This window comes from Drosophila innubila, chromosome X (genome assembly GCF_004354385.1).
Source record: "Drosophila innubila isolate TH190305 chromosome X, UK_Dinn_1.0, whole genome shotgun sequence".
Classification (NCBI taxonomy): Eukaryota; Metazoa; Arthropoda; class Insecta; order Diptera; family Drosophilidae; genus Drosophila; species Drosophila innubila.
The window spans coordinates 12,986,113-13,012,896 of NC_047626.1; the positions used below are offsets into that span (position 1 = coordinate 12,986,113).

At 39.7% G+C, this 26,784-nt stretch overlaps 2 protein-coding genes and 1 long non-coding RNA gene across 4 annotated transcripts; 2 read left to right on the forward strand and 1 right to left on the reverse strand.

Moving 5' to 3' along the window:
* Positions 1 to 98: 98 nt before the first annotated feature.
* Positions 99 to 16,583, reverse strand: LOC117794283 (serine-rich adhesin for platelets). Of its 2 annotated transcripts, XM_034634880.1 has the most exons (8): positions 16,462 to 16,583; positions 9,753 to 13,614; positions 9,674 to 9,680; positions 7,778 to 8,014; positions 7,226 to 7,695; positions 6,995 to 7,164; positions 3,402 to 5,601; positions 99 to 3,251 (listed from the first exon to the last, which is right to left on the reverse strand). In XM_034634880.1, exons 2-8 carry the CDS (start codon positions 13,419 to 13,421, stop codon positions 2,538 to 2,540), a joined length of 7,467 nt encoding a protein of 2,488 aa, XP_034490771.1. In that variant the 5' UTR covers positions 13,422 to 13,614; positions 16,462 to 16,583; the 3' UTR covers positions 99 to 2,537. The 2 variants fall into 2 exon arrangements, with proteins under 2 accessions (XP_034490771.1, XP_034490770.1); XM_034634879.1 differs by lacking the exons at positions 99 to 3,251; positions 3,402 to 5,601; positions 6,995 to 7,164; ... (1 more) ...; positions 7,778 to 8,014; positions 16,462 to 16,583 and adding an exon at positions 15,067 to 15,287 and having other exon boundaries at positions 9,384 to 9,680.
* Positions 13,755 to 17,009, forward strand: LOC117794317. The gene is made up of 2 exons (XR_004618407.1): positions 13,755 to 14,989; positions 16,483 to 17,009. It is a non-coding gene; the product is annotated as an uncharacterized LOC117794317 (long non-coding RNA).
* A 1,577-nt stretch (positions 17,010 to 18,586) lies between these two features.
* On the forward strand, positions 18,587 to 20,778 carry LOC117786571 (putative GPI-anchor transamidase). Its single transcript, XM_034624903.1, has 6 exons — positions 18,587 to 18,614; positions 19,729 to 19,924; positions 20,005 to 20,122; positions 20,182 to 20,292; positions 20,356 to 20,516; positions 20,591 to 20,778. Exons 1-6 carry the CDS (start codon positions 18,587 to 18,589, stop codon positions 20,679 to 20,681), a joined length of 705 nt encoding a protein of 234 aa, XP_034480794.1. The 3' UTR covers positions 20,682 to 20,778.
* The last annotated feature ends 6,006 nt before the right edge of the window (positions 20,779 to 26,784 follow it).

A 26,784-nucleotide genomic window follows, 5' to 3' on the forward strand; every position in this document is an offset into this window, starting at 1 on the left:
TTTAGGATTGTCCCCGAATTGTCTCCACTTGGAACTGAAACAGTGGCGAATGAAAAGACTGAAATGCTGTGGAATGTGGAAATGAAAACAAAGTTGTATTTGCAGTACTTATCATATGGGGTTTATTTTGAATTTCATTTTGATGGTAACAAAAGACTGGAGATCGCATCTAAATGGGATTTGATCTTCGCTTATGTTTACATGAACTGAAATTAATGCATAAATAAGTGTAATTGGTAGTTGGTATACAAGTTTTATTTCTTTTTTTTATCATTAGAATACATAAGTCAACATTATGTACACACACGCTTACATTTTCATTTACATACAAACACTCACACACATACACAATGACTCACACATGCACACAATGTAAAAACCAAGTTCTTAAAGGCAAATGTGCATCAGTTAGATCAGTTTATATACTGGATACTGGTATGTCTCTAGATCCCTAAGCCCTATTTTAAGCGGGCTTAACTTGGGAAAGCATATGTATATATATATATATATATGTATTTGTATGTTTTCTTATATATAAATTTCTGTATATATAGAAATAACTATTTTCTCTTTCTTTTTTTTTAGGCAAAACGACGACAACCGAAAATATTCTCAACATTCATAATTTGATTTTTGTTTGGTTTATAAATACATTTTTCAATGTTTAACAACAACAATTGAATTCATATGTATAAATATAACTATGCTTAATCAGCTAATTCACAATTAAACCTCTTCCTTAAATTTATATATATATATATATATATCAGATACATATAATTAATTTGTTTTGCATTTGAAAGCTTTTGTGATTTGAGTGCCATTGTCAGTTTATTGACCTCTTGTGATTGATCGTTTTGTTGCATTGTTGATGCCGATACCGTTAGCGATACCGATGTCAGTAAGGACAACATTGAACTAAAAGAAAATTATAGAAGCAACCACAGAGAACGAAATGAAAAATGGAATTTGAACACTTCATGTGCTGAGGAATAGGGAATGGGTTTAAATTTATGTAAATTAATTATCGATTTTATTGATTAGTTTTTGTTGTTTTTTGTTTTCGTTTATATTTACTGTGTATATAAATATGTACAAATAATAATAATTGAAATGAAATATAAATTAGATATCTATAATCGAAACGTTAATTCCATTTGTTGATTAGTTAGGTTCATCCTTTTTTTTAATTGTTTAGATTTATAGTCTGTTTGTTAATGTTAATTTAAAAAAAAAAAAAATACCTATAAAAGTAACTGTGTCTAACTGTTGTTTGTAAATGTGTGTGTGTTTGTGTGTGTGGAGAAACCAATCTGGCAGACATTCGGATAAAGACAGATTGCACAAACTAAAGTCTGTAAAAAGAGCATTCCTGCGAAGCCCTACAAACACACAAATCACCCCAACTCTAACCAACCCCAATCCCTAAGCATTACAGCACCTGCGGGGGTAGTTTGGGTTAGATTATCGTGGTGTTGGGGTTATCATGCTACAACATATATAAACATATAGTCGATTATTACATACATATAGTTTAGTTTGTGCTCTACTTGCACTCTCTCTTCCTCTCTCTCTCTTTCGTTATTTCTAACTCTTCTGTCTCTGTCGGTTTTGATTTGTGTATATAGTTGGATCCTATATAGTATCAGATAATGTATGCATGTATGCTAACCATTAGCAATTTGGTATATATAATACACGAATGCCCATTGAATTGATGTGCGGTAAAATCTAATAAAAAAATATAGTAAATATATTTGTTTGTTTGTTTATGTGTGTAAATATATATGGGAGATATATAATGTATATGTATGGTATATCTGTTCTCAGTATCGTGTAACGATGTTAACTTTAAAGGCGTACTTAAAAATGATTCAATAAAACACACCCCAAACACTAATACTACTACCCTTTATATATATATATATATATATATATATAGTATATATCTAGCGTATTTCTATCTTTATCGTAGCATACACACCATATTTTGTGTAAATCTCTTGCCTTTGAATTTTTCAATTTCTTCTTCGTTCTTTTGTTTTTGTTTGCTATGTATCTCTATCTCTTCTATTTGTATAGTTTTCAACTCTAGCTGTATATGTAGTAAACTATGCGTAATTCTAGACCCTAATCTTAACGTGTATATGTTCTTTTCATCATTTCTTTTCTTTCTTGTTGTGTTTTGATGTTGATTTTGGGGGAGTTTCATTATCAATTTGTGTTAAATATAAAATATCTTAATATATCTTCTCGACTATTATGATAATATATTATGGAATTTGCATTGTCATCATTATCATAATCAAATCTGATTTTGATATCTGATCCGCACTTGCTTTTGCTTTTGCTTCTGCTCTCTCTCTTTTTCTCTCTCTTATTTTTAAAATAATTATGTTGTTTCTTTTAAAATGCAGATGCTCTTCGTTCTTATCCTTATATGGTTCTGTTTGATTCGCTTTCCCATCATCACTGGCAGGATTGGGTTGTATTTCTAGTTGTAGTTGCAGATTTTTATTGTTGCTGATTGTTAGTACTCATTCCTTTGCCCCGCCGGCAACATCTCCTCCAGCTCCGCTTCCCATATGCTGCGGAATGACTGTGAGGCTTTTAGGTATTTTCGACATGATGACATTGTCGATGAGCTTTTGCTGCTGTTGTTGTTGCTGTTGCTGCTTCAGTGTGAAGGTGACGCCACCACCAACACCACCAACACCAACTACCCCGCCCCCGCCTCCGCTGGTGGCAGTTGCCGCCGGCTTCGCTGTGAGATGTGGCAATTTGGCAGCAACAGCTGGAGAAGAACCTGCGCTACCATTTCCATTCAATAGATACTGAGTGGCATCGGGAAAGTTGTTCCACAACCAGGAGCTGTTGCTGTCCAAGGTGACATTGCTATTGCCGGCTGCACTGGCGGGTGCTGCCGCTGTCAATGCATTGACCAACATTGGCGGATAGTTCGACGACTGTGAGCTGGCTCCAGTTGCATTTTGTGGATTGCTCAGTGGTGGCATTGGCTTCGGTGCCAAGCGCGCCAGACGCAATCCGCTGCTGGCACCTCCAGGCTGCAGCGTTGGCAGCTGTTGTTGTTGCTGCTGCTGCTGCTTGTGGTGTTGTTGTTGCAGCTGCTGCAACTGATGACGTGCAGTCTGCTCTGCTGCTGTCATCTTGCTGATCAATCTCAGTCCAGCGGACATGGATTGCTGTTGCTGCTGTTCCGTTTGCGGCTGCTGTTGCTGCTGCCGCTGCTGCTGCTCCGATTCCAGCTGCTGCCGCTGCGATTGCACCTGCTGCAGCAGCGATTGATGCTGTTGCTGCCGTTGTTGTTGTTGTTGCTGCCGTTGTTGTTGCTGCTGCTGCTGCTGTTGCTGTTGCAACTGCGACTGAGATTGAGTCTGTGCCTGTGACTGGCCAGGCTTCAGCTTGGCATCGCGCATCAGCTTCTCGCGTCGCAGAATGCACATGCGGTTGTAGTCAATGATGGAGATGAGGTACGGCTTGCCACCGGACTGCACCTGCACCTGGGCGGGCAGACGGCGTCCGTCGGCGGTTTGGAATAGCGTTGGCGATTTGTTTGGCACCCGGTGCTGCTCCTTCAGCGGTATCAACGTTGGCTTCCAGCTCTTGCTGTCCTGACGCTCCTGCGGCGACAACGAGTCCGGCAACTTGATCACACTGGGCGTCCCAGCTCCAGCGCCAGCTGCTCCAGTGCGCGGCAGTTGCAAGCGCCTACCAGCCAAAGAGGGAACTGTGGCAGCAGCAGCAGCAGCACCACTGCCACCACTGGCACCACTAGCACCGCTGCTGCGGCGCCGCTCCAGACTAATCAGCTCTGGTGGCGAGCTCAGCAGTTGTGCCACATTCTTTGTTGGCTTTGCAGACGACAGCTGCTGTTGTTGCTGTTGCTGTTGTTGTTGCAGGATTGTGGGCGTAAGTGTTGTGCTGCCTGTTGCCGTCAAAGGTTTCTGCTTCTGTGTGTGTGTGAGTGTGTGTGCCTGCTGCTGCAGAGAGAGCAACGCCACGGATGCTGCGGTCTCGTTGTGAGCATGGCTGGCCAACTTAATGGCCATGTCCAGCAACTTGTGTGGCTTTTCACCGGAAACGGAGGCGGGTTTATTGTTGGACTGTTGTTGTTGTTGCTGCTGTTGCTGCTGCTGTTGATGCTGTTGTTGTTGTTGTTGTTGGTGACTAGCAAGTGGCACAATCTCAACGGCCTTGTTCAGCAGATTGGTCTTTAGGATGCTGCGACTATTTGCCGCGCTAGTGGGCACTAGTGGAGGTGCATCCTTAGACACCTTTTGCGGTGGCTCCTCGTTAAGCACAGCAGTTGCAGTTACTCCTGATCCTGATCCAGATCCTGATCCACCTCCAGTTCCAGCTCCAGCTGCAGTTGCAGTCCGTTTGTTGAGACTGTCTTTGGGTCGCGCTGTGATTGTGACCGCATTCGAGCTGAGTTGCTTGGTCAGCTTGTCGACGGAGACATTGCGTAGGCGTTCCATGAGACCCACCTCCGAGGAGTAGTAGGACACCTCCTCCTCCATCTTATTATACTCGTCATCATCATCATCATCGTTTAGTTCCACCAGTGGAATGACAGCTTCTGCCTGGCTTGACTGTTGCTCAGTTAGAGCATTGGCGAGAACACCACCGCCACCACCAGAGGATGCAGATGCAGATGCAGCATTCGAGCTGACAGTGACTTGGGTCTGTGCGTGAGGAGAGCAGGAGTTGGAGCTAGAGCTGGAGCCGGAGCCGGAGTGGGAGTTGGCATTGGCATTGGCATTGGATTGGGCATTGGGTGATAAAGAGCTGGCGTTCGTCTTTGTCGAGGCATTGCCCTGAAAAAGGCCGCCGCAATGACCATGATCGTAGGAATTCAGACGTTGACGCACCGTCTGCGTGTAAACGCTGGCATTGGGCGAGGCGTGCGGGGCGAGAACTAGATCCCCGTTGCGATAATACTTTTCCAGCAGAATGAGATGACGCAAAAAGGAGCTCTGATTGCCATATGGCTTCTGCAGCTTCTCCCACAAGCGGCGCGTCGGCTCGTCATACTGCAGGAACGTGCTCACCCGTGTCCAACCCTCCGGCGTACGCTGGCTGCTGCTGCATCCGAACGGCACCTTGAACTGCACTCCCAAATCCTCCTCGCCGTGAAAGAGTTCGCGCATCGAGATGTTTGGATTGCCACGCAGCACATTCGAGATATCCGCTTCGACCTTAGCTTTGCCATTCGAATTCGAATTGGAATTCGAGTTGGAATTGGAATTCGAATTGGCCGCCGTCTCGCCAGACAGATTCTGCTGGAGTATGGCCTGCAGCTTGGATATCTGTTTGCTGCTGCTGCTGCTGGTGCCTGCTCCATGGCCAATGGGCGTCGTTGAGGAGCTGCTCGAGTTGGAATCCGTTGGCCCATCATAGTCCACTACCATTGGCATATCCGCAGAGCCTTCATCACAAGCGGCCGACGTTGTGGAAGCACCTCCGCTTCCTCCTCCTGCTCCGCCTCCTCCAGCTGTTGAGGTTGTGGCTCGCACATCCTCCTCATCCGCTTCGGAGACCTCATTGCTGCCATCCTGCAGATTGTGCACCTTTAGCAGCCTGTAAATAGAAGCAATAACCAGTTACAAATAATATTCTCGCATACGAATTTTGTAAATAAAACAATAAATATAAAATAAAAATTAAAATTAAAAAAATAGAATTAAAAAGCAAAAATTAGGAAAATGAAAAATAAAATTTATGGGCGTTTCCTTAGCGACGGTATGTTAAAATTGTGCGGAATAAAAAAACACAAAGATAAACTGCATTATTTAAGTTGAAAAACGTGTAAAATTTTTGAGGTTAAAATCACGTTGATTCTTGGTTTTGAGTTGAAATTGAAAAACGCAAAACTCTGCGTGATCGGCAATTCTTTATTTTTTTTAAATTACATTAATCTGACATCTTAAGGTCACGTAACACTGGAAGCGAAACGACCGAGAAAAAAAAAAAACTTTATATAAAAAATAACAACGAAAAAATTAATTTCCTGTTTTTTTTATATGGAGTTTTCATTTCGCAATCGTTTCGCTTTCAGTATATCAAGCCCTTTAGCAAGTAAAACTTTAAGAAAAATTTCAAAAATATCGAAAAACCGAAGTTATTTAAATGAGCAGTCGGTATGCTCAGTTTAATGAATTAATTCAATTAATTACATTTAATAAGTATCTTGAACATGTTTTTGAAAGAAAATTACACATGACTTCAGTTTTTAGACAATTTAAAGGATATAATATGCCCAGCTCGTGGATTTGTCAACATTAAGCGCAACAACAAAGCGAATATGTGTTCTAGTAAGTCCAGAAACACTGCAACACAAAAGTATTAAACAACTTATTTATTGATTCATACGATCGGTTCATTAAGACGAAGATACTTTTATATTTAAGATAACAAAACCTGAAGATTAATTATGAGGTTCAGGTAATGAGTAAGAGACAACAGACAGTACAATTATGTTTAAGTATTTATTGTATGTAACTTTAATTATTGCAAGTGCTCCGCGAAATATCTGACTCCGTTGCCCGGTTCTTGGCGACTGTTTAATGATTTACACGCACGATCCGTTCTCACCTTCTTTTCTTGGCTTGAAGCAACAGACAGACAACATTTTACACACAATTACATTGTGTGTGCCTCGTGCCTCACTCATGCTCTCACTCACTCTTTTTCGCTACGAGCCACAACATGAAATGTCTCTCTCTCTCTCTCTCTCTCTCTGAATAGCGTACATTCCCCTCTGTGTACTGAAATACTTCCTTTTATAGCGAACTCTCTCACACGTTGAGGGGAAATGCATCAACATGCGTCATTGCACCAGATGCACATGCAAAATTCAAACTCACGTGTTCCAATGTTAACTAACAAGATATTCTTCTAATTTTTGGACTTGAAATGTTTTTCCTAATATTTGGCATTTTGTTTTCCCATTGATCAGGACTTGTAAGCTCACCTCTTGCGGTAATTCTTGACGAACTCGGCCTTTGTGGACTTGGTGCTGTCCGGTGGCTTCATCAGCAGATTGGCAAAGTAACGGCACAGTTTGCAAACGGCGGTGCCGACGCCAAGCTGCACAGGAATGCCCATCTCGGCGAGGGCCTTCTCCAAGCGATCAGTGTCCTGCTGGGAGTGGGTGATATATGAGTATACAAATAAAGAGAGATCACAAATCACTGATGCTTACTGAGGTTATATGGTACATGTGATTCTTGCCCAGACGACGCTTGCACAGGACGCAGCCGGAGGATTGGATGACGGTGTTGTAGTGAGGCTCACAGAGCCAAACGTTTGAGGTACCCACTGGTATCTCGAAGTTGAGCAGGCACTTCTTAACGGTCTTGCGGACGCACTTGCGCCGTAGAGAATGGCTGGCACCATCGGCGCAATCCTTAACGGCGCACACGCGTTGAGCCGTCGCCCCGGATACGGCGCCTGATGATGTCGTCGCAAATTCACCATCCCCACCAGCATCGCCAGCAAAATGTTTATCCATGCTATTCCCGTTGCCACCGCCAGCGTTGTTGTTGTTGTTGCTCGTCTCCAAGTGTCCCGGAGCAGAGATACGCTTCTTGTAGGAGGGGGCATTGGCACGCCGATCCACATGGCGAAAGCAGGCATCGCACAGGCAATTATCCACCGTCAGCTTCTCCTCGTCTGCAAACAAGAAAGGGAAACAAGCGAAGCCTCCATTAAATATGCGCTCATTTTGGGCAATCAATGTGACTGCTGCACTTACTCGCTAGAATCTTCTGTTGACGCTCCACGGACTTGATCTGGCCCACATGGCAGGGTGTGTCGTACAGGCCAAACTTGCCGCTGCAATAGTAGCACTGATCCTCGCACAGGCGACCCGGGTGAAACTTGAAGGAAGATGCCTTCTCTGGTATGAGTATCTTCTCCTTCTCGTCCTTCTTCACCATCTGATAGAAGCCGTGATCCATTTGACCGCCATGTCCCTCAGAATGGGATGAATCTAATTGGAGTAAAATAACAAGTCATTTAGTAGGATTGTTAAAGAATTTTTCCGCCGAAAAAGAAAATATACAATATTTCATAATCCATACTTTTCTGCTGCCTGCGATATAACAGCCCATTTTTATTATTATTAGAAAATCAATATATATAAAACTCTGTCCACTTGAAAATCGGTTCAGTTTTGATCAAGTTATGACAGTTTGAAATTGGTCAGACTGAGGATTTAACCACTTTACAAGTCAAAATTTTTATCTTATTCTTCATGATTTTTTACAAAAAAATGAAAGGTCTCAGAATCAAGTTTAAAGTGTTGTTTTATACTAATTACGATATAAGGAGTTGATTAAACGTGAGAACTTGAGATTTAAAAATTTGAATTTTCGAAATTTCAAAGGGGGGACCCTTAGCATCGAAATCAATTTCTGATAGAATCTAGAGGAAAATATTTTTTTTAAGAAATTAATAAAAATTTAAATGCAGAATGAAATAAAATGCCAAATAATGGTTAAAATGACATTCCGCTTGAAAATCGGTTCAGTTTTGATCAAGCTATGACAGTTTGAAGTTGTTCAGACTGCGGATTTAGCCACTTTACAGGTCCAAATTTTTATCCAATTCATCATGATTTTTTACAAAAAAATGAAAGGTCTCAGAATCATGTTAAAAGTAGTCTTTGATACTAATTATGATATAGGGAGTTGATTAAAAGTGATAACTTGAGATTTTAAATTTTGAATTTTCAAAATTTCAAAGGGGGGACCCTTACCAACGAAATCGAATCTTGGTCGGAAATAATTAAATTTTTTAAATTAACAAAAATTGAGTACAGAATGAATTTAGAGGCCAAATCTTGATCAAAATGACATTCCGCTAAAAAATCTATTCAGAAATCTATGAATATTGGAAACTCATTAAACCTAATGCAAGAGTTCTGACTGTATTTTAATTGAACATCTCTAACATATATATATATAGATGCGATAAAACCATTTTTGCAATGTTTACGGTCTCATGATTTTTTTTATGTCAAATATCGTTCACTTATTTTCAAACTGTCGTAACTAAACAAAAAAAAACCAATTTTTAGTTGATGAAGCAGAAATATTTTTGATGTCCTGTTCTATATTGTTTAATCATAATATTCATATGATTTTGGTAGTGCAAAAATTTTAAATTTACTTAATTTAAGCCGAAATTTAAATGCGTTTTTCTCAGAATGTCGTTTTTAACCTAAATGAGCGAAATGTATTAAAAATTAATGTCAAATTCAAAATGCAACTTTTAGTTAATATTTAAGCGAACATTGCAAAATCGGTCTTGAATCTAACGAAGTTAGTGGGGGGGGATGAGGATGGGGAAAGTGATGAGCAACAATAGGAAACAAAACTAAAAATAACAAAATCAACATTCAACTTTCAACATCCAACTCTCAACTCTCAACACACACCCAGGCAAATTCTGGACGCGTTGTTTTGTTGGCGGTGCTGCTGTTGTTGTTGTTGTAGTTGTTTTAGTTGTTGTTGTTGCAGTTGCTGTTGTTGGCTGCTGTTGTTATTGATGTTGTTGTTGTTGTTGTTAGTAGAACTAAAACGGTTATTTGTCTTTCGGCCATGGCCAGTGTTACCCGAATTCAAATTGGATTTGGTTTTCGTCGCACCTTCGTTCTGTAAATGGAAATATGAAAGAATTAGTTTCATTTTGTTCAGCTCAGATTGCGGTAAATTTTAGTTACTTACCTCATTCTGTATGGTGTAGTACGAGTCCTCGGCACCATGGGCACCATGCTGATCGGCCGCACGGTCTGTCGCACCATGACCACGTGCCCGACCCTTTTGGAATGTCATCTTGAGCGATTGGCGACGCACACCATGCGCCGAGCTGCCTGCACCGCCTGCACCACCGATGCCAGCGCCACCCTTGCGTGTGGCACTGCCCATATTTGAGGTAGCCACTCCAGCAGCGCTCCCGGCACCGCCGTGTATGACAGTTCCGGTGGGCACACCACTGGCACCACCGGCGCCGCCATTGCTGCTGCGGTTCAGCTTGATGACAGTTTTGAGGGTGCCACTAGACTCAATGTGAGAGGCACTGCCACCACCGCCTTTGGCAGCTGATCTCTTGCCACTCTGTTGCTGCTGGTGCTGTTGTTGTTGTTGCTGTTGCATTTGTTGCTGATGCACGGCACGGGTGTGCGCCTCCTGGATGTACTCCTGGCGCAGCTGCTCGGCTGCCTGATGGGTCAGCAAGCCAAGATTCTGCAAATGGAACTCTTTTTGGCGTCGCAGATCCTCTTCGACATCCTGGAGCTTCATTGGCTTGCCATTGGCTTCAGTTTTGGTCGGCTCCAAGTTGGGCAACGTCTTCTGTTCGGCGGCAATGGCAGCCAATGGTATCTCATCATCCTGATCCTTTTGCTCCTCCTTAACCCCGCCCAGTTTGGCAGCAACGTTCTCTTCAGCCTTCATGTCTATGGCCAGCTCGATATTCATGGCTGATTCATGACTAACAGCGGCGACGACAACGATGTCATCTGTGGCCAATGTGGACACATTTTCCTTGTTCTCCTCTGGATATTCGGAGCAGTCATCAGTTAGGATCTGCATCTCTGTGTCGTCATCGGCTTCAGCATTGGCTTCAGCTTCCTGCTCTTCGGTAAACGGTTCCACCTCCAAGGCGAGCATCATTTCATTGTCCCCATCTGTTAGTTTCTTTGCTGATTCCGATTCCTCTTCCTGCTCCTGCATCTGTTTCTGGTCCTCACCCTGCTCATTCTGCTCCTCCTCCTCCTCCACCACCGCCGCCTGCTCCTCAACCTGCTTGACCGTATCACATTCAATCTCTGGCAGCTGCTGCAGTGGCTCTTCCTGGATCTGTTTGGTGGCGCTAAGCGCATTGCCGCTAGCATCCACTACGCCTTCTTTGGCCAGCTGCTCCATAATCTCACTCTCAAAGTCATCATAGTCATCCGTCTTGGATTGCAGCTCAGTCTCTTCGCCATTAAGCTCGCCCGGCGAACCAATTGTTTCAGTTTTTTCTGTTGCTGCCTCTCCAGACTCTTCTGCTTCTGCTTCTCCAGATTCTGCTTCTTCTACAGAGTCGGATTTCTGTTTAAGCAGATCCACCTCATCACCGCTTTCATCGACACGAAGTTCTCCCATGCCCGTTGAGTAGGAATCATCGTGTTTTGTCTCAACATCACCTCCATCCATTTCAATCTCAGCTTCAACATCTGCGGCAACATCCGTCTCCTTGTCCGTCTCCGTGTCCTTCTCCGTCTCTGTCTCCCCATCAACTGTTGACGTTTGTGCCTCAGTCGCGATTTGGACAATTTCGCCCAGCTCCGGATCTTTTTCAATGCCCAAATTGTTGGCCAGGAACTCGGGCTTCTTATAGAACTGCTTAACGCTAATGGCGCTGACGCCTTCGCTAATCATCTCCGGGCTCAGCGAGGGCGCTTTGCCAGCCTCATTCGATTCAGTTTCTCCCTCTCCGTCTCTGTCTCCCTCTGCCTCACTCTCAGGAGCGGGGCCCTTGACCTGGTCAGGCCCCTCCTCGATCTGGCCAAGCACATTCCCAGAGGGTTTGCATGTATCCGTATCCGTATCGACCGTGAGCGGTTCAATGCCATTGGAGGAGGCTGCACTGGTGGAAGCATGTGCATCCTCGGCAGAATTGATATGTTCAACTGTCTCTGGCTCCGGATGTGGCTCTGTTGGCTTTGTAACAGCATCGACAAAGCTCTCATCAAAGTCGAGCGTCATTTTCTCCTGCTTGATCTCTGCCGCGGCCAACAGCAGATCGTCCATGGAGGAGGAGGCCAGACTATCCTTGGAGTCCTCATCAACAGCAGCGCCACCGTGCGAACTGGTTGCCAGAGAACTAGAGCTGGCCGATGTTGCCTTGGCGACCAACAGACTGCGATTAGCGGATCCAACACGCCGTCGCTTTGGCGGCGTTGGTTCCGTTGGCGTCACTGCTGCGAGCAGACCTGGGGATCCCGCCTTGCTGTGACGTGTGGCTCGTGTGCTGGTTGTTGTTGTTGTTGCTGCTGTTGTTGTAGTGCTGCTGCTGGCGGTGTTGCTGTTGCTCGTCGAAGGTGTCACCTTTGTCTGAGGTCTGCCACGTCCGCGCCTGTTCCCCGACTGTTGTGTGGGCGTGACCGCAGCTGCTGGTGTTGCTCCTGCTGGCGAGGTCAAGGCGGCGGTGGCGACTGTGATTTGCTCCTCGCTATCCGGCAGTTCTACCTTGATGCTTATCGTTGACTTGGCCGGCGTCGACTCATCGGCGCCCAGGGAGGTCGTGCTCGACTCATGGTCATCCTCCTCCTCTTTGACTTCCAGCTTTCCGTATTTCAGTCCCAACTCTGTGTCATCGTCGGATCGCTTGCGTTTCAAAAACTCCTTGGGATCCGGTGGCGCTAGCCTTTTTCGTCGCCCACGGGCAGGCAGCTGTGGTTCATTGTTGACCGTCGAGGACTGACGCCGATTGCGGGTCACCCGTGTATTGTTGTTGGCCAATGCGAGTTCCTGGGCATGCGCTTTGCGAGTAACACGATTGCACGTAGGAGTTGGAGTCGGTGTCGGAGTTGGCTGGACTATCGGAGTCGGAATCGGAACCGGCGTTGGAGTTGGTGTTGTTTCCTTTTCCTTGTCCTTATCCTTTTCTTTAGAGTCCTTTAAGTCCTTATCTCCGTCCACCGTTGACTTGGTATTTGTATCTTTTGTGTCTTTCGTATCCTTTTGGTCTTTTACATACTGTTCTGGGAGTATCATAATTGTTCCCTCGGAATCCATTTCATAAGTTGCGTCCTTAACGTTTAATTCCTCCAGCAGCTTAACGGCTGCTTCCTTCACTTCTTTCAGATCCTTAATGGACTTGCGGCCACGTATTAATGTCTGACGATCGGCGGAGCTCTTTCTTTGGCTGCCTTGGCTACTGTTGCTGCCACTTGGTAGCTCCTCCCCATCGCTCACTCCGCCGCCGCCTCCCCCTCCAGAGCAGTTGAGCAGAAGCAGTGGCGATGAATGCCGCGTGACACGAAGATTCTTTCCCAAACTGGAGCTATCACTGTGCGTCTTTCGTGGCGAGCCGCATTCCGTTGTTAATGGTGACGGATGATACGCTTTGTTGCTATCTTTATCCGTTTCTCGATCTCGATCTTGATCTTTATCCGGATCCTGTTCGGCATCACCAGATGCAGTTGTTGCAGTTGTTGCTGATGATTCTCCTGCTGCAACTGTTGCTGTTGTTTCCCCTGTTGTTGTTGCTTCGTCCCCTTGGGACGCTTCCATCTCTATCGTAGGCGAAGCTACATTATTGTTATCAGGCTTTGATCCTGTTCCTTCGGCTGTTGCTGCTGCTGTTGTTGTTGTTACTGCTACTGTTGGTGGCTTGCGCGCCGACATCCTCGAGCCGTCACCGGGCAAAGCTTGTGACGCTGCTGTCGACGATGTCGACGCTCCTATTTTGACGCTTTTGATTCACTCGCCAGTTGATCCAGCTCCTGCTGCTGCTTGCGGTCAGCGTGAAAGTGACAAATCTCTAGCTGCACTTGTAAACACTTGAAGTCGTTGTGATTTGGTCCCATTTGTTGACTACCTGCGAATTATACAAAACAAATAATTGTATAAATTCCACACTTCTTAAATTAATGTTTCATGTTTAATCCAAAACTAACATTTGTTATAATCAAAGTACCCATTTTATTCTGTATACGAGTACAATTAATAAAATTATAGTTTTCGTTAGTTGGTTTAAATAAATTCATTTCAGATTGCACTTGAAAAGTATTAGAAAGTATCAAGTATACGCCATGTGGAATTCATTGGCAACGGAACTCGGCGAAAAGGAACACGAACTGCAAGAGAATGACAAAGAGACAAAAAGGATGAGTAGAAAGCTACGAGAACTACGATAGTAGAACTGCAAGACACGCGTCGCTTTGCGACTATCTGTCGCTTACACCCTGTTAATATCGCTGCCCCCCGACGCCGACCCCATCCTCCGATCCATTCACAAAGGTAGCCAAAAATCAAAACGAGTTTGAAAGCAACAGCAGTTTGTCGTAGCAGCTGGGGCTGCCAGAAGAAACTACAACACTAGCCACTGAGATGAGAGAGCAGCGGAGCGGCTTATAACGCCATTCAAATAGTGAGCGCAAAAAATTTAAAACCGAGAAAGAGACAAAAGGCAGAAACAAACTTGGAGCGTCGCGACGTTGCTAATGCTGATGGCGGCTAAGCTAAGAGAGCGAGAGAGAACACATGGCGAATAATTACACAAAATAAAAATGAAAAGAAAAAACGAATTTTGTTTGGCGCTCTCTCAGCCTGGCTGATCCTGTCACTTTATTGTTGAGACGACGCGCGTGCGAAATGACAGGCGCCATTTTTGCGTTGCCTATCAACAGAGAGTGAGAGCACACGAAGCCACAAAGCGCGAGGTGAGAGAAGAGAGTAAGAAAGAGAATTGGTTATAATAATATTAATGGCATTAGTTAGCTGGTGCAACGAATACAATTCGCAACGAAACAACAAAAATCGAGCACACAAAACTCGACCTTCGCCTGGTCTGCGTCTATGCGATTCTTGGGCTGCAATTGCAGCACAACAGGAGAAAATCGGCCTCCATTTCCCACTTCCATTTCCACTTACACATGCACAGAGCACAAAACGGATTTAACGACACTGATACACACACTCACACAAACAAACGCTTCTCACAAATTGCACACACACTGTGACACAAACACTTCGCTGCTGCTCTCTGTAAAATGACAAGCCGAAGCCGCCACCACCCTCTGCAACGAAGGCGATGGAAGCAGTAACACAAATGACAGCGACAACAAACAGCGAATAAAGGAAATAAAAGCGAATCGCAAATAACAAAATCAAAATGAAGTACACATAATGTAACAAAAAAAAAAAAAGAAAATTGTTCACACACACACACACACATGTATCAAAGGCTCAACGTGAGTATGCAAAAAAAAAAATAAATAAAATAATAAAAAAAAACGAATTGAACCGAAATGCAGTTGTAAACACTTACAAGCACTCGCGCACGTAGCAACAGAAGTCCCGGGGCATTTGTATTGTTTGTTTTCGTGTTGACTTTTTATTTATCTAGTTGCATGCTAAATTCACGACACATACTTTCTATTGCATTAAAATAAAACAACACCCGTTTAGTTTTGTTTAAAATGTTGCTCCGTTTGATCAAATCTGGCTTCTACTTGTGTGCACAGCGTTGCCGCACGCAGGGATGTAGGGGTAAAAAATATCGATAGCACCAAATGTATCGTGGAGCGTACACGATACATAAATCCAACTGTATCGATGTTTTACGCCAGAGACAATTGCCAACAATTTGCGAACACTTATTTTGAATTTGAAAAGATTAACAGTCCGATCTGTGATAAATTTGATTTGATATTCGAGGGAACGTTTCATAAAAATTATTATTCAGAGGGGTATTACTGGATCGCACCTGGATATGGCGGGCTAGAGAGAATGGAGAGAATGCCATTAAATATTTAATTATGCTGTATTTATGTTTGTTATTCGTTTTAAAAACATTTAAAATCACATTGATTAACATTACTTTTATCGAATTCACACTCGTTGTTCACACAACACTTGTAACTGATACAATTCAAATTTGAAATCAGTATTTGCAATTTCCACATTCACCTTTGGTCACACTAAAAATCATATTTAGCGCCTCTTTTAAATTTTGAATTTCAATGAATCGGAATCAAAAGTGGTAAATGCCACAGTTAAATTTGTTGTCACTGAATTATTTTTTGCTAATAATAATACAAGTTTCTACTTATTGTTAAGATAAAATGTTTAAAGAATGCCTAATTACATGCTAACAACACAAGAGTAAGGTAGAAGGAGCAGGTTTGGTAAGCCACATGAATTTACGAGGACAGCCGAAGTCCAAGGACGAGCGTCGAAGATGTGTTAGAAAAAGTTGCGACAGACACGCCAGCAGGTGGCTGGGTGAAACTGGAACTACCGCAAGCCACCACAAATGAGATCGCACAAAAAATAAAAAAGAATCACCTGCCGCAAGTGCCACAAATTTAGCGAGTACCATTTAGGGTGCAACATTTGGAATTTTAACCCATTAAGTTAAGTTTGAATTTTGTTTATGTTTAGTTTATGCTCAATATTTGTCAATGTTTTTACTTGTTATTTTTTGTTTTTTTTTTTTGTTACATATTTTTGGGTTTTGTGAAAAGTTTACATTTAAAGTTTTCTTTTAATTATGCATAAAGCATTTTTGTTTGCGAATGATTTGCCATGTACGCACACATGCAAATATTTTAATGTATGTGTGTACATAAACAGCTCACACACACATCGAGACACACGAGAGGCACATACGCACACACACGAGCATACACAACAGGCAGACAGCCACAACGACGATACTTACTTAATTCTCATTTTTTTTCAGAGTCGCCTTCGCATCATTTGCGAATTTTCCGCATTTATTGTTATTCAATTGAACCGAAATCAATTCGAATTCGCATTAGAATTCAAAGTCGGTGGAAACGCGGTCAGTTTTACATACAAATGTACAAAAAAAACTGCACAAGTCAAAGCAGAGAAAAACAAAAAAAAATAATAATAATAAAATAAAATGCAGAACCCGAACCGACAGAGTTGTGAACGCAAACACGGTACGAAGTGAAATAACAAGGCAAAATGGCAGCGGACAACTTGTCAAAGAGAGCGAGAGAGAGAGAGACCAAGAGAACAAGAGAGCGTCACAGCGGCGAAATATGTATTCGCCGCTGACTCTGACTCGACTACATGCAAGTGCTACCTCCAAGATAATTTTATGCTCTACACAATAACCGTAACTTAAAAGCGCAACACAATAACTTACATTAAAGGACACGAAAACGGCATAGAAATGTTTAATAAATATTACATAGTCCACAATAATTACAGTATGCTCTTGAACAATGTATGAATATAGCAATATATTTTTGTATCATTAAAGACGGTTTTGACCATTGAATAGTTTTGTTACTCAAACGGCTTGACAGCTTGATAAACGAGTATAATCATTGAATTTAAACATTTTTTGAGACTTGCTTAAGTTCAATGGGCCACAATGGGAGTGTAGGGTATATGCAAGTCGACTTCATTGCGCCGACAAATTATACTACGCTTACTTGTTTTTGTTTTTGTACTATACTGTGCCGCGTTGCCGCTCGACAGCTACTGCAAGGACTAAACGAGTACTCGTAGCTAAGAGCAAATGCTTCGTCGTCGGTTGGGGGTAGCAATAAAACTAAACTAAAGTCTTTCAAGCAGCTTATGGAACACAATATTATGTACTTCGATTCGCCTGATGTGGCTGCTGATTTTTCGCTTTGCTTTTTCGTATGCAAATTCATTTATTCATATCGCTTTTGTCGCTGATTTTCTTCGGCTGTTGCTGCCGATGATGTTTTTGTTGCCGCTGCTGCGTCTGTCACTATTTCTCTCTTCTGTTTGCTTTTGTTGCTTTTATCGGAAGTGAAAGAGGAAACGGATTTATTTTCAAATATGGCTAAAATGTCAAAGTCCCCATGTCCATTTTACATTGAATATAAGCACACAAATAACAACAATTTGTGCAATCTACTTTTAAAAAAATGTGCTTTATTTTATATTCCTTTACTTTATTTAATATTCCTTGGCACGAGTATACAAAAGCACATTACTCCCTCGTTCTCGCTCTCGTTTTTAGTTTTGTGACGTTGCCAAGTGAGCACTGAGTAAAGTGGACAGTCCTGCAAGTGGCAGACGGAGTCCTGTTTTCATTTTCATGACACACACACACACACCTGCGAGTGTACGTATGTACATATGTATGTGTATATGGGTTAGAGAAAAACTTAATTGCTTAGAAAAAGGCCTCATTGTAATAAGCGTGTTTGGATTTGAGCAACGGGCAGAGGGAAAATCAATAGACCACTACACCCGTATCAGGCGGTGTGTTACCAATAGTATTTGTATGCAATGTACTTATGTACATACATAATGGAAAGGAACGTGCCTTTCCTTGCGCTTTCATCTAGGTCAAGGTCACAAGGATGCATCAAACTAGGACATTTGTATAATTCTTCGAACTTGCCTGCATCTGTTGTCTTATCCTTGTAAATAATTTTAAGTATTTATAGACAGTTGCTAAGCAAGGATCAAGCTTCTTTGTTGAACTCATGCTGTTTTCTACACAATCAAAAAAGTCCTTAAAAGCTCTGCCCTAATAAATAATTGTTGTATCAAATGCGATCCCACAACAGAGCGTTCTAAAATATCTAACATATTTGGGTGAAAAACGTCTACAATAAGTTTCTTATTAATTAATTAATCGATTATTTGCACATTTCTACATATTGACATACACTATGAATATGTACATGTGTACATATGTAATGTAATGTCATGTAAAAAGTTTGTGCGCTCTGGCAGCCACATTTATGTATGTATGTTCACACATACTGTATTTGTGTGTGCATGTGCGTGTATGTAAGCACTGAAGGCAATACAAATTGGAAAACGCAATGGCCGACAAACGCCACGCAGCTACGAGTATCAGCCATGAATCTCAAGGCAAAGCAGAAGCGGCGATAAACATACACACATACATAAGTATGTACAGACATACAAATACGAATATCAGTGTGCAGTCATAATGCATAACAATAAACGGATGAAAACTAAAAAGAAAACTTCCGGCAAAGCTCAAACTCATCGCGAAATGGTGAAAAGCACACTTATGTATCTGTTTGTAGGTACTTATGTACATATGTATGTACGAGTATTCGCCCAAAACCAAGAGAAACCAAACCCATATTCATCCATATGTATGTACATACAACAAGTATGAAAACCCACGTGAATCAGAGAGGGAGAATCGTTAAGAACAGGAGAGAGTGCTATGATCGCTATTGCGAGTTTTTTGCGGCGAATTCGGAGAGTTTTCTTAGGCGTTGTTGTTGTTTCATTTTCTTTAGCTTCACCATGAGAAAAGCCAAATGTCTTCGTATTTTGTACATGCATATATGTACACATATTATTTATATATTTACGTATATGTACGTGCATACATACAAACATGCATATGTGTGCATGACTACGAACTGTTGTCGGCTGACGTCTGTTTTTTTTTTTGCTCTGTTTCTCTCTTCGTCTGTTCATCCGACATGTCAGCGTCATTTTTACGCCATATTGGATTGCTTCAAAGCGCCATTGCCGTTTTTCTATTGCTTTTTAACCACCCTTAGAGATAGGATTCGGCACATTTGTGCTTCGGATTTAACAGTTCAGAATATGAATTATATGTTTTATGGCAGAAATTGTTCATATAAGCGTTATTATAGGCAAAAATTGAGTCGAAAACCATGGCCATTTTACAACATTAGTTGGCACAGTTGAGCGTTGCCAGAATGATGTATGGCAGCCCTCTCAGCTGTTTCACAATATTAGTGGCAGCTCTGTGCAGAAACAGGGCTGGCGCAACGCCGGCAAAAGAAAATAAATATACGAAAACATTAATAAGAAACAAACACAAAATGCTGCTAAAGGCAATTCTTGTTGTGTTTGCCTTTATTTCTGGCTGCACAGCTGAGCATGTGAGTGAAGGAAAACTACCAAATTGCAAAATCATAATTGCATTTTAATGTTGTTTCTGTTTCTGTTGTAGGAGAATTCAATGTTACCGGAGGCTTATGTGGATGTACCGCTCGCCGCTCCAAGAAATTGCTCTCGGATGCTGGCAGCAATGTGCTCATCTATTTGACTGGTCACGGTGGCGATGGTTTTCTGAAATTTCAAGATTCCGAGGAGATAACCAGTCAGGAATTGGCCGATGGCATACAACAAATGTGGGAAAAGAAGCGGTATGTATCTTTAAATTGTGTATTCTATTCCTTTCATCAAATCTAACTGTCACGTTATTTGTAAATATGTATATTTGTAGATATAATGAGCTCTTCTTTATGGTGGACACTTGCCAGGCGGCGTCGCTCTATGAGAAGTTCACATCACCCAATGTGCTGGCGGTGGCCAGTAGTCTGGTTGGCGAGGACTCACTATCCGTAAACTTGTGTTCATCCAAGTCGTTTGTGCTCTCGGTAACAATTGTTTCTTTTTACAGCATCACGTGGATCCTTCGATTGGAGTATATATGATCGATCGCTACACTTACTACGCACTCGAGTTTCTGGAGAAAGTTCAGCCGTTTAGCAAACGCACAATTGGCGAATTTGTAAGCCAACAGACGACTGACTATTAAATGATAATACTAATGTCATATTTACATTCCCCACAGTTGCAAGTGTGCCCCAAGCGTGTGTGCATATCAACGGTGGGCGTCCGAAAGGATCTGTATCGTCGCGATCCGCACAAGGTGCCCATAACGGACTTCTTTGGAGCCATTCGACCTACACGTGTATCCACGGATCGCATCAATGTTACGCTGGCCAACGAGGAGTAAGTTCATCTTGAGACTTGGAGACTCATGTGGATAATGTAAATGTATTGTAATGAAACGAACTATTTTCCAGGGACTTCATTAACGATGTCGCCAGTGTCGGACCAAAGAAACAGTTTAAGATCATTATGGAATCACAGTTTACAGCTGAAATTCTAAAATGAATTAATTGAATGAGTATTGTATTCCAATTACCATGTAGATTAAGCTGAGGAACCGAAAAATTAAAAAGAAATTAAATCAAATGTTGTACACATTTTATGTGATAATATTAACTTTATTCGTAAATACATTTCATTTCATTAATTTATTATATTAATATTATTATTAATACATGTGTAATTAAATTTATGTGTGTGATCTCGAATCGTGCTTTAAAATTCTCAATTATGGGCTTAGTTCGTTTCACCAGTTATCAATATTTCTCTTTTCTTTTCTTTTCCTTCATTTTTATTTTTCCTTGTTTTATTTGATTTGCTAACATTATATTTGGTTTTCTATCATATTATTCCCATTGATGTTGTTCAATGTATTGTAATTACATCGAATCTATGTTAAATTATACTTTGGTTTTCTTTTTCACTATCAAACGACCATTAATCCATCAAGTAACATTCATATCAAATCCCAAAAATAAACATAAACCATACGTGTACATGAGTGTTGTATACTTATATAAAAGGTATGAGCCAGTTCAAAGCCTTTGAACAACACTCATACAGTAAGTAGAATCTATTCGAGTCCACGAAAAAACAGATAAATTAATACTAATATTTATTTTTGTTTTTTTTGTTTTTTGTTTTTTTTTTGTTATTTGTTTATTTTTTGTTTGGGTTTCTTTTGCTAATTCGGTATACACAAAAAATGTTTAAAGAGTAACAATGGCATTTCTTGCTCTGTTAGCTCCCTGAACTTATCCAGATCGTCCCGAATTTGCACAGAGTGACGATTACTCTTTTTAACGTATGGAAGGATCTACATTGTTTTTCTTTATTTATCATTTCTCATTAATTAAATTATTTTATTCAGTTTTTTTGTTGTCATTGTGAAATCAAGTTGAAAAAATGCCAGATAATATCAACTATACATATAAGTATATATAATATATATATATGATTGTATATATATATATATACATATATACGTTTCATTAGCTTTATTGCATCAGTCCCATTGTTTTGAGTTTTAGGTATATCGATTATCGATTATGTAAGTATTAAGGGATTTGTTCTCAAGATCGAGTTAAGCACCATAAAAAGTTGTTACTCCTCACGCAACTGGCATTATTATTATTACACATTACACGCTATTTAGAGGGCCTGACTCGAGCCTGAACAGAACCGAACTGAACTGAACTGAACTGAACAATCAGAAGTTAGCTCTTGACTTCCAAATAACATATTTCCATGCGGTATTTGTTTTGGGTTGAGCATTGGAACATACATACATTGGTATGTATTTCTATTCCATTTTCTGTATACTATATATCGCATTCTGCATATCAAATATCAAATATCATCGTAAATCATGTGCTGCGAGTGCTGCCTGTGGTTCAGTGAGTTATACTAAGGATCATCTACATTTTGGTTTGGTATGTGTACGGTTATGGAATGGATTGCTTATGTCTGATTCGTCGTGATTCATTAAAATTAGCTAACTAACCGATACGGATACGAATGACAGGATAATGCAATATGGCTGCGTTTCTGGGTTGCATTTGGGGAATCTATCAAAGAGGCTTAAACATAAATCATGTGTTTTTTTCTGTTATATATACTTGTTATTTACAATGACATAAGACCAAACCGAAGAGACATAAAATATGATTATATTTTGTATTCGGTAATAATGTAAGATGTGGTCTGGCTTAGAGAAACGGGTAAGATTAAGATTGGTGCCATTGTCAGTGCAACTCTTCTCGTATCTTGCCTATGGTATATTGGTATATTGTATATTGTATATCTTGACATAGCTGGGCGCTAAGCTATTATCAGAGAGCGTTTTCCCTTCCTGGGCACATTTCTAGCTCAAATGCAATGAAATACAGTTACAATTTAATGCCTAACACTTATTTGATAACACGCAGTGCAAAAATATGGTATCATCATCTTTCATCATTATCTCCATTGTGATTTTTTTCATTTCTTTTCTACTCTTCTTATCTTTCTCATTTTCTTCGCTTATTTATTTTTCCGTGGTTATTTGATTTATATTGTATCCAGATGCATATGTCTCTGTTATGCCTTACAAAAGATGCTAGAGCGTTATATCATCCATGTTATTTATTATATATTTATTTATATATTAATGCATTCTTTTTTTCTTGTGTTTTATTTTTTTTTAGATTTTCGCTTGAATTGTAACGCATTAATACATATCCTTATATATCCGTGTGTACTTATGTATTTTATGCTGTGTTCTTTATACGTACTTTAAATATTATTCTTTTCTTTATTCTGTAAAAAAAACACTACTGAAAATCTTGAAAACAACTTGAAGGCAATTTCATGTCAGACTCTTGCTTTAAATTTTTTTTCTTCTTTTTTTTTTTTTTTTTTTAGCATTTTCTTAGCTACATAGAGTACGCAATATGATTTTTTTTCTTTGTTCTTCTGTCTATGTGTGTGTTTCTACAATATATGTCTCTGTGTAAGTGTGTGTGAATATGGGTGTGGCAGTGAGATAGCAAATGCCTTGGATTGGGACTGGACCTGGGTTAAAGCAAGGTTTGCTTTTCAGTTTTAAATATTCTATGTAATTGTGTCGATTTATGCCACGTTGTCTGAATGGTCATATTCCACTTTCATATATAGGTTGACAGCTCGTTATCGATCGAATGAGTCTACATACGTTTGTAAATAATATTTATGTTTATAAATAATGGTTTGTTTAATCCTTAAAATAATTTTGTTATAATTGAAAACAAAACTTTGACTGGCTGTGAAAATTATAACTTTCCCATTATTTCCATGTGCATTAAAAGATCTATGAAATCGTCCTTCAGATGGAAATTGGATTAAACATTATTATTACGTACTTTTTTTTTTTCTTTTAATATCTTTGCGAATATTCACGACACATAATTCAAAAACTCATTATTAAATAAAAGTCGTAAAATCAGGGACCGTAATCTATTTAAGTTATGTTATAAAAATTACATGGTAATGATTACATTAAATTTTTTACGTTTTTCTACAATGATAATCATTAGTTTTGAGTAATTTTAGCTTAGTAAACTTAAACCATAATCAATATTTTTGATAAAGAAAAAATAAAACTCTAAAATTATGACCTTACAAGGTGACAAAAGCCGTAAGTTACAGTTGAGCGAAAAAACTCATTATTAAATATCATTATTGATCATAATTTTTGAGTTTTATTTTTCTTTGACAAAAATATTGATTATGGTCTAAGTTTTATTAAATTACTAAATGATTATCATTGAAGAAAAACGTACAAAATCTTGTAATTTAAAAATCATGGCAGAGATTGAACAATAATGAAGATTTTGGTGTGAATCATTTTTTTTTGGTTTAATATAAATCGGTGTTTATTTTATTAAAAAAAAAATATAATAAAAATCAATAATGAAATTTATTTTTTATATGTTTTTTTTAGTTTCAAATAAAAGTTTAATAGCTGTTTACAAACGATTTGGTACATTTGAAACACAAATTGAATTTGTTCTTGTTGTTGATTTTTTAATTGAAGTTTTGATCAATCACAAATATTTTAGTTTACGAAAACATTGTGTTTGGTTATTTATTGAAATTTTAGATATTCCTGTGGCTCTGCATAGGAAGAAACATTGAAGTAGCATTAAGCTAGTTTTATTCTTCAGTTAAAGATTGTGCATAGAAATGGATTAGGCGTCCCCTAAAAGTATGCAACACTTTTGTGCACTGAGCAAATCCCATATTGGTTCTTTCGAAGAACGATTCCAGGTAAAATGATTTCCTCTTTTGGCTTTTCTAATTGCAGTTGATGGGAAGTAGGTGTCTTGGGCCTGGAGCTGTTGTTGTGGAAGGGATAGTAAAGGGGGTTGGGGTATGGCAGTGAGTCTTGCGGACAGGCAAATAAAAATGAAAATATTTAAGAATTACATTTATTAAAAATGTTGTTAAAAAAAATGTATACAGACAGCAAAAAAATCAACAAAATTAATACATTTACAATAAATGGTAGTGCGGCGATATCGATACAACAATCGGCATCGATGAAGCCCAAATTAGGCGTTAGGGCTATCGACGACGATGCGATTTCGATAAAAAAGGATATACACATATACATATGTATATGCATGTGTACATTTATATTTATATATAATGTAATTTGTATGTACTATGCGTAATTATGTTTAGTATGTATATGTATATAGGCATATACATTCAAGTACCTATATAATAATATATAATAATAATAATATAAAAAAAAAAAATAGATTTATATATATGTATATAGTAGAAATGAATAACTATAATTAGTTTTAAGTGTATACACATACATTCAAACATACAAACAGATGTATAACTTGTATGCTGCACATTCTTTAATTGTTTTTAATTTTATGCGTATTTATTCTTATGCTTAAATGTAGTATGTAGTATGTGGGTGTGTGGGTGTGTGGGTGTGTGGGCTTGTGTATGTGTATGTGTGTGAGTGGGGTTGTTTATTTATCAACCAAAGGCTGTTAAATATAGTGTGTGTTGGTGTGTGTTACACTTCATATAGTATATGTAAATACATACATACATATGTATATAGTAGTCTATATGCGTCTGTGTGGGGGTGTGTGTGTGTGAGTTTTTAGTGTAAATAGTTCATTAAACTAACATTACATAATATGCCATTGTAATAATTTAAAGTAGAATTTCTTTTAATTTGTTAGCTTTATCGACTATCGATAGACGAACACCAGCCCAACCCCAAACCAGCTACCTCCCCCCTGGTCCACATTTTCACCCGCTACGCCACTGCAACGTAGCCTGCAGCCTATGTATGTATGTATGCGTGTGTGTGTATATATATATGTATATGTACGCGTGTGTGTGTGTGTGTGTTTATGTGAAGCAATTGCCTCACAAATTTCTCTACAAAAAGTACTTAGAAACAGATACAGTAAAAACTAACTACATACGACTATATATTCTATGTATATATAATATATGCATATATGTATGTATGTATGTATGTATGTATGAATATATACTTTATGTGGTTGATTTTCTTTGCTTCGATTTTCTTATACAATATATGCATACATACATATGTATATCCTATTCAGATCTGTGTGTATATATATATATAATTTTTTTTTTAATTATTACTTTTTTTTGTGTATATAAAAAAAAAAACATTTTGCAATCATTTGCACTTAACATTGCATTTTTGTTTAGCTGTGTATGTGAGTGTGGTGAGAGTTTGTGTGTGTGTGTGTGTGTGTGTGTGTGTGTGTGTGTGTGTGTGTGTGTGTGTGTGTGTGTGTGTGTGTGTGTGTGTGTGTGTGTGTGTGTGTGTGTGTGTGTGTGTGTGTGTGTGTGTGTGTGTGTGTGTGTGTGTGTGTGTGTGTGTGTGTGTGTGTGTGTGTGTGTGTGTGTGTGTGTGTGTGTGTGTGTGTGTGTGTGTGTGTGTGTGTGTGTGTGTGTGTGTGTGTGTGTGTGTGTGTGTGTGTGTGTGTGTGTGTGTGTGTTGGTGGCAACTCTCTCCCTCTCACCGTCTCACAGCTTAACTCATCTTAACTGATCTCATATTGTGATACATGTTAACACTTAACTTAATTTTTGTATTTTCTTTTTTGCTTTTTTCTTACATTTTCTTTAAAATTTGCACACAATACAAATAAAAAAAAAAAAAAATGAATTTGTTATTTATATAATAAAATGTATATATGTATATGTGTGTATTTGTTGTGTGTATATTAAAATAATATAGTAAAAGCATAATTTATTTAGTTTTTTTTTTTTTTTTTTTAAAGAAAACACTTTTCCGTAATGCCGTAAAACCATAGAATCCAGTTCAACAAATAACCGAACCGAATCGAACCAAACTGTTCCATTCCATTGCATTCCAATATCGTATCATATTGGTTTCTTATCGTTTTGTTTCGCTTCGTTTCGTTTCGTTTCGTTTCGTTTCAAATCCCTGCAGTCTTGTGTTCTCTGCTTGGTTGTTCGGTTCAGTGTTCGGTGTTCGGGTATTACGATAGTCTATTACAGGTTTTGCTTTGTTAGGTTAGGTTTACGTTTTAAGTTTACGCTTAGGATTTAG

Excerpts from the sequence above, each read along its gene's own strand:
- LOC117794283 (XM_034634880.1), bottom strand. The coding sequence starts at position 13,421 with ATGTCGGCGCGCAAGCCACCAACAGTAGCAGTAACAACAACAACAGCA. Across the intron at positions 5,602-6,994 it reads GTCAAGAATTACCGCAAGAG|GCTGCTAAAGGTGCACAATC; the intron begins GTGAGCTTACAA and ends TTCTATTTACAG. Across the intron at positions 3,252-3,401 it reads TGAAGCCTGGCCAGTCACAG|CAGCAGCGGCAGCAGCAACA; the intron begins GCACAGACTCAA and ends GAATCGGAGCAG.
- LOC117786571 (XM_034624903.1), top strand. The coding sequence starts at position 18,587 with ATGGCCGACAAACGCCACGCAGCTACGA. Across the intron at positions 18,615-19,728 it reads CAAACGCCACGCAGCTACGA|GAGAATTCAATGTTACCGGA; the intron begins GTATCAGCCATG and ends TTTCTGTTGTAG. Across the intron at positions 19,925-20,004 it reads CAAATGTGGGAAAAGAAGCG|ATATAATGAGCTCTTCTTTA; the intron begins GTATGTATCTTT and ends GTATATTTGTAG.